Below are 7,852 nucleotides of genomic sequence, written 5' to 3' on the forward strand. Positions count from 1 at the left end.
TAAGCATTTGATCTAGGCATGTGGACAGTAGCAACTAACCAACAGTGGTATAAATTTATATGCGTGAACCAATCAAATGATTGATTTGTAACCAATCAAATGATGCCAAGTTTTAGATGCAACATAACATTGTGTATATAAGGAGCTCGCTGAGAGAATAAAGGTCTTCAATCCAAGATATCAGAGTCCATGTCATTAATGTCCTCAACAGGTGACACTAATTCTGACTGGTGGCTAACATGCATATGTACAGCCACATAATCCTTTAGTCATAAACTGTCAGCCAGGTCTGGGACTACAGACAGGATCTAGCTGCACCTGGGCTCCTCTTTGAGGGGACACTTGGAAAGCAAGGGGATCCATCTTGAATCTCATGACCAAACGGGAGGGCATCCCTCAGCCACCTGTCAGAGACGTTCCTATTTAACATGATAAGGGTTTTCCAAAATGCAGCTGCTGCAGTCCACTTGTCTTCAAGAGCTTGTTACCCTTAACGTCCACACTTCATATGAGTGGGTGAGTTCATTAAGGGGTAGCTTTCTGCCTCTAAATTGACTGCGATAGGAGACTGCTACTTGTCAGCTATGCCTTTTGTACAAATTAATATGGAGTTAATTGTTTGCATTTACAGAATGACTGGCCTGATCTGTTACCAGACAACCCCCTGCTGTTCTTGTTGGAAAACTCTAGTTTGTCTTACTAAAATGTAGTCGAATAACTAATAGTTCTAACAATTCTATTAAATATAGTTAAAAACTAACTACTCCGTTGAAATTTCGCTTGCTCCAGGGTATAGTCTCAGGTATCCTTATTTGGGAAGGAATGCTGATCTTTATCTAATGCAAGCAGTAAACTTGCAAAGAAATAACAGTTTGCATAAAAATGTAAAGAATGCTGAAACTGTTGCAAGACCTGATGTGACAGTCACCGAAATGAATATGTAGGTTGCATCCCTTTTGAATATGTAACAGATTGAGCAACACTTTAAGGATAAATGGCGAACGCGATGTGACGGTCTTTGAACCAGATTTGGGTGCGTACCCCTGGTTCCCGGGGCCTCGAAATAAAGCACCGCATATAACCTTCTTCGTATGGTTATGTGTTTGTCTTTACGCTAACAGTTTTGGCGACCCAGATGGGACCTCGCGGGCATTGCTGAGGCGGCTCGCATCGATCCCGCTCCGGCCGGCACCGAGTGATTCTCGGGGAGCCATCGACCGCAACCGACCTCTGCTGCCCCCGACGGACCGAGGATTATATTGGTAAGACACGGTGCTTTATCAGGAATGGTACCATAGTTGTGGTTTGGTAAAAAACTGCCTGTTAGACGCGGCGAAAGCTACGCTTGGTTGGGTTAAGGAGCTCCAGTGGGAAGCCTAGGCGCCGTCCATAAGACAGTAGCGAAAGCTCTGCAGGTTCGGCAACAGTGGTCTGGTTTTGTATTTTCGGTACCGCAGGTTCGGCAACCGTGGTCTGGTTTTGTATTTTCGGTAATCTGTATTATTCGCTATGTGGAACTTTGTTTGGTTTTTGTTGTTTGGTGCTGGTCTGGACTGTTATAAAATGTCACCGATACCTAAGTCATCACCGTTAGGGTGTATTCTGATGCATTGGAAAGAGGGGCAGTTTGGGCAAGAAATGCAAAAAAAGGAAATTGGTTGAGTATTGTAATGTATGGTGGACACAGTGTGATTTGGAGGATCAGGTTCGTTGGCCAGAAAGTGGAACTTTAGACTATAATATCATCCTACAGTTGATGCAATTTTGTAGGCGCGAGGGTAAATGGGATGAGATACCATATGTAGAACTGTTCTTTATTTTAAGAATTGTTCTTTATATTTAAAGAGGAATGGAAGAAGGCATGTGGAATAATGGTCGTTAATACAAAATCGGATGAGCAGTGTAAGGGATGTGTGACTGAGAAGAAATGTATGAAATGTCTGGCAGTGGAAAATGCTTTGCAGCATAAGGAGGATGATGATTTTGATTTATTAGTGGCTCCGTCGGCCCCACCAGCCCCCAGAGATACTGGAGTAGAAGGTGATGGGGAGGATGAGGTAGAAATAGAGGATCGGGAAAAGATGAACCCCTAGTGAAAGTGAGGTTAGGGGGAAAAGAAGTGCAATTTTTAGTAGATACTGGTGCAACACACTCAGTTTTAAATGATTTACGTGGACAGATAGGGAAAGACTGCTACAATAGTGGGAGCCACAGGGAAAGAGGAAACCTGGCCATTCATGCAACCCCTGGAATTACGATTTGGAGGAAAGGAAATATGGCATGAATTCTTGTATATGCCTGATTGTCCAATCTCCCTGCTGGATGGGATTTTTTTTTTTTTTTTCTTTTTTTTTTATCTAAATTAAATGCAAGAATTGTCTTTGAGGATGGAGAATTAATTATGCAAGTTCCAGAATCAAAGTCAGGACAGATACTAGTGTTGAAGGAAAATCCAAAAGTTCAATTACCCAGAGAGGTAGAAGAGGCAGTGATCCCTACAGTATGGGAAACTGATATACCAGGGAAATAAAAAATGGCCCAACCAGTAGTAGTAGAATCGAAGGAAGGAACGAAACCAGTATGAATAAAACAATATCCCATAAAATTAGAGGCCCGATATGGAATAGTGAAAATTATTGAAAAGTTCTTAAAGTCTGGAATATTAGAAGAATGCGAATCAGAATATAATACCCCAATTTTTCCAGTAAAGAAACCAAATGGAGAATATACATTGGTACAGGACTTAAGGGCTATTAATGAAATCACGAAAGATATACATCTGGTAGTAGCTAATCCATACACATTGTTAACATCTGTGAAGGAGAAATACAAATGGTTTACAGTAATTGATTTAAAAGATGCCTTCTTCTGTATTCCTCTCAACAAAGATAGTAGGAAATTCTTCGCTTTTGAATGGGAGAACACGCACAATGGACGAAAAATGCAGTTGACATGGACAAGGCTTCCACAAGGATTCAAGAATAGTCCAACACTTTTTGGGAACCAGCTGGCAAAAGGATTGGAATCATGGACAATGCAGGAGAAAGTTCAGCAGCCTTCTTAGGAGCACCTGTGGAAGATGGCCCTTTGGAACATGATTGTGTGGAAGTTATCGAACACACTCATGCAACAAGGGCTGACCTGAAGGACACCCCACTTGAACAGCCTGATCAAGAACTTTTTACAGATGGAAGTAGTTATGTAGAAAACGGGACACGATATGCCGGGTATGCGGTAACCACACAAAAAGGGGTAATAAAAGCAGAGGCTCTTCCTGTAGGAACTTCAGCACAGCGAGCAGAAATAATAGCTCTCACGAGAGCCTTGGAATTGAGCAGGGATCAGCGAGTAAATATATGGACAGACTCAAAATATGCATTTGGAGTGGTTCATATACATGGAGCACTATGGAAAGAACAAGGACTCCTATCTTTGCAAGGTACGAACATAAAATACCAAAAAGAAATTCTGAATTTGATAACTGCTGTACAGTTACCCAAACAGGTGGCGATCATGCACTGTAAAGCACATCAAGGAGGAGATTCCAAAATAGCTGAAGGAAACGCGTTAGCGGACCGGACAGCTCAACGGATTGCACGACAGGTATCAAATATGATGGCCTTAATACCCACGAAGGTAAGCCCTTTACAAAATTATTTAACGCAGAAGCCGAAGTACTCGGAGGAGGACGAGAAATTAGCTAGACTAATAAAGGCCCAATTGGGTTCAGATGGATGGTACCTAACTGCAACTGGACAAGTGATTGTACCACCTACCATTATGCGGACATTTTTACAGACGGAACATCAGAAATGTCACTGGGGAGCAGAAGCTTTAGTGGCGTATTTAAAGCGCAGCATAATCTCGACACAGATGTTAACAATGGCAAGGTCAATAAATTCGAAATGTGAAATCTGTTTGAAGAACAATCCGGTAGTTAGAAAAGGAATAGAAATGGTACATATCAGAGTGGGTATGGAACCGGGTGATTATTGGCAAATTGATTTTGTAGAATTACCTAAAAGTCAAGGATACAGGTATTTGTTAGTTGGGGTTGACACCTTTTCTGGATGGCCGGAAGCCTTTCCTTGTTGCACCAACCAAGCTAAGGAGACAGTGAAATGGCTGCTGCGAGAGATTATTCCAAGATTTGGGGTACCCCTAGGCCTATCTTCAGATAGGGGATCACACTTCGTAGCAGCTATAGTTCAAGAGGTAAGCAAGATGTTAGGAATCTCTTGGAATCTCCACACACCGTGGAGACCACAGTCAAGTGGACAAGTAGAAAAGATGAATCAGACAATTAAGTGGCAGATCAGTAAAATATGTCAGGAGGCTAAAATTCAATGGCCACAGGCGTTACCAATAGCACTCCTAAGGATAAGAATTAAGCCAAGGAGTGGGATGATAGTAAGCCCTTATGAAATTCTTTTCGGAAAACCCTACGAGGTGCCACAACCTAACCTCAATATGCATATAAAAGGTGGGCAAGATGTATATAACTATGTGTTATCCCTTGCTAGAACTTTGACGCAGCTGCGGAGTACTCTGGTTTGGAATCGACCCTTGTCATTGGAACACCCAGTGCACAATATCAATCCAGGAGACCAGGTTTACGTCCGTGATTGGGTTGAGGAACCACTGAGAGAACAGTGGAACGGACCGTACCTGGTGCTGCTAACTACCTTTACTGCGGTTAAAGTGAAGGGAATTGATTCCTGGATTCACTACACACGGGTAAAGAAGGTTCCCGGAGAGTGGCAAGCAGAAGTAACTGGACCTACAAAGCTGAAACTTACATACCAGAAGGATGTCTAATTACGTCTATGGGACGATCATAATAATATGGTTTCTGATGAATATGACTTTTTCCACAGGCACCCACCGAAAGAATAGAAATGTGAGATATGATCCAGAGCAAAATGCCATTCTGTCTTGCATGGTTCAAAGTCAGAAAGTGGAAGTAACATCGGGAAAAGGAATCCAATTTGACATTAACAAAGGATTGGAAAAGATAATAGTATCCCACAGAAAAAGGCGAGATATAGAGCCCACTCCAACACCACAGAAATTTTGTATGGGCCAATAGTGATGGAACGTGGACTACCCATTTATCAGTTACGGGGAAGGTTAAAGAAATCACATTAGGCTTACCCACCTTATGCCCAATTTGGAAACGTTCCCCCTTTAAAGGGAAACTGGAAACTCTACAAATCAACAGAATCAAAAGAGATATAAAGGAAGATGATACATGGCAGAAGCCCTCTACAGGAGTGAAGGTAGGATGGGCCCTTGAATCTCTCTTTGCTGCTCCAGTAGCTACTTACCGAAATAGAGACATGATTTACAAATTAATAGGGCAGACTGAAAGGTTAGCTAGAGTTACTAAAAAGGGGTTCAGAGATTTGAATATGCAGCTCCAAGCAAGGACAAAAATGACTTTGCAGAACAGAATGGCATTAGATATCTTATTATTGAAGGAAAATGGTGTTTGCGGATATTTAAAGGATCGAGTTGATCACTGCTGTGTGCATATACCGAATGTAACCATGGATATAGAATATGACATATCTCAACTCAAGAGAATTGAACAAGAAGCTGAAGAAGAAAGAAAAGAGATCGGCCATAATTGGATAGGAGAATTATTTAATGGATTGGGGATTCATTTAGACGGGTGGCTACAATCACTTTTAGAAACTATTTGCACACTCTTATTAGTATTCCTGGTCATCTACCTAGTATACTTATGTATCCGTCAAGAAATCACCCGTAACACTAGCTGGACGCATAAGATTATAGGAGCAGTAACCCGGGAATACCCACGACGCCTGACCCCGCCACCGAAGTACTACGAGACTACGAGAATGGAGAACTAAGATGAAAAACTGAAAAATGGAAATACCTTCTTAATGAAAGAAAGTATTTCCAAAGGGGGGAAATGTTGGAAAACTCTAGTTTGTCTTACTAAAATGTAGTCGAATAACTAATAGTTCTAACAATTCTATTAAATATAGTTAAAAACTAACTACTCCGTTGAAATTTCGCTTGCTCCAGGGTATAGTCTCAGGTATCCTTATTTGGGAAGGAATGCTGATCTTTATCTAATGCAAGCAGTAAACTTGCAAAGAAATAACAGTTTGCATAAAAATGTAAAGAATGCTGAAAATGTTGCAAGACCTGATGTGACAATCACCGAAATGAATATGTAGGTTGCATCCCTTTTGAATATGTAACAGATTGAGCAACACTTTAAGGATAAATGGCGAACGCGATGTGACAGTCTTTGAACCAGATTTGGGTGCGTACCCCTGGTTCCCGGGGCCTCGAAATAAAGCACCGCATATAACCTTCTTCGTATGGTTATGTGTTTGTCTTTACGCTAACATTCTTACCTCCAGACATTTGGAGAAAGGCTAGTAGAAATATGTGGTTCTATTAGTCCATGCTTTGTTCAACTATAGCAAGTCTGAGTTGGAATGTCAAGATCTGGTCTGAAGCAGCGTTATGCACTCAGAGCTGTACTTGAAGATAATATTATAATAAAAGCAGTTTGGTTGTGTGCGGGTGTAGAAAATATATTGGAACAAACTGGACATGCTGTAATCCTAGAAGCCTGCTTGCACAACCCTACCTATGACGATCAGTAGAAAGGAATGTGCAAAAGTATCAATGTTTAGACACAAAGGCCTATAGTCAGTTCTTAGATACAAAGCCTTAGTATAAGGCTTCAAGGTTGTGATGTTTTCTGAGAGCTTTGCTATCTCAAGAGAATGAGGAGGGTTGATCAATGGCTTGATAAAGTCAGAACCAGGCATGGGAACCGGGTGCGTAGTTCAACAGTGTGACTTATGATTAGAATATGTTGTAAATATTCTGAATCCATGGAAATGTTAGCGTAGAGACAAACACATAACCATTCCAGGTAGGTTATATGTGGTGCTTTATTTTGAGGCCCCGGGAACCAGGGGCATTCAAACCCAAATCAGGTTCCAAGATGATCCTGGCGCGTCCGCAATTTAACCCTTAAGGGTTTTGCAATCTAATGTATATTCAACAGATTACATCATTTCTTCATGCATATGTATTTGAGAATTGTCTCATCATTTGTGTGGACACCAGCATTTCCTTATCTTCACTTGACTGCCCTTGGTATGCTTCTGGCCTTCACAAATGTAGGCTGTGTTTAGATAAGGTTGTTAGTAAAAGCGTAGGCTCTGCTCGGATAAGGTTGTTAGTACATTCTTTCTAAGCACTACCTAATACCATACTTGTGAAGGTTATATGTGGTTTGTGAGAAAACCGTCACTGTCTACAGAGACAGACACAAAGTCTGCACAAACTTAACTATAAAGATCAACAAAATTAAATGCTAAACACAATATATATCAAATGCTAAATACAATATACATAACCTATCATTCTAATCTTATTTTAATTGAGCCCTAATTCTTCAGCTAAATTAACGTTTTTCCAACGGAAACATGCACTCTGATTATCTGTATAAATAGACCCTCAGATGTTACAATAAACGAGCAATGATTCATACCTCTGGGAGGACTCGTTCATTGACTCCGGGGCTCCCCTCCACCAACATGCTGGCATAAAAGATTTCACTGCCATGCGTGTGCCATCAGCAGCAAGCAGAGAGCAAGCAGCTGATGCTCTTGTGCTTGCTAGCTTGAGACCTTGGACCTCGTTAGTGCAAGACCCGTGGGATAGTAAGAAAAGAATGCATAAGATGAACAAGCAAAGAAGGAAAACATGAACATAAGGGGCACATTTGTAGCAGTAGTCGTTGCGCTTTATTGCTGAAGCCGTGGGATCTTTAGAAGTGGAGATTCACTGGAGTAGC

At 41.3% G+C, this 7,852-nt stretch overlaps 1 protein-coding gene across 2 annotated transcripts; it reads left to right on the plus strand.

Annotated features, from left to right (window-relative positions):
• Positions 1-682: 682 nt before the first annotated feature.
• On the plus strand, positions 683-6,273 carry LOC128850287 (uncharacterized). 2 transcript variants are annotated; one of them, XM_054053310.1, is made up of 2 exons: positions 683-1,262; positions 2,889-6,273. In XM_054053310.1, exon 2 carries the CDS (start codon positions 3,028-3,030, stop codon positions 4,816-4,818), a length of 1,791 nt encoding a protein of 596 aa, XP_053909285.1. In that variant the 5' UTR covers positions 683-1,262; positions 2,889-3,027; the 3' UTR covers positions 4,819-6,273. The 2 variants fall into 2 exon arrangements, with proteins under 2 accessions (XP_053909285.1, XP_053909286.1); XM_054053311.1 differs by lacking the exon at positions 683-1,262 and having other exon boundaries at positions 1,303-3,636; positions 4,524-6,273.
• The last annotated feature ends 1,579 nt before the right edge of the window (positions 6,274-7,852 follow it).

Source organism: Cuculus canorus, chromosome W, assembly GCF_017976375.1.
Source record: "Cuculus canorus isolate bCucCan1 chromosome W, bCucCan1.pri, whole genome shotgun sequence".
Lineage (NCBI taxonomy): Eukaryota > Metazoa > Chordata > Aves > Cuculiformes > Cuculidae > Cuculus > Cuculus canorus.

Coding starts and splice junctions, on each gene's coding strand:
- LOC128850287 (XM_054053310.1), top strand. CDS start 3,028: ATGGACAATGCAGGAGAAAGTTCAGCAGCCTTCTTAGGAGCACCTGTG.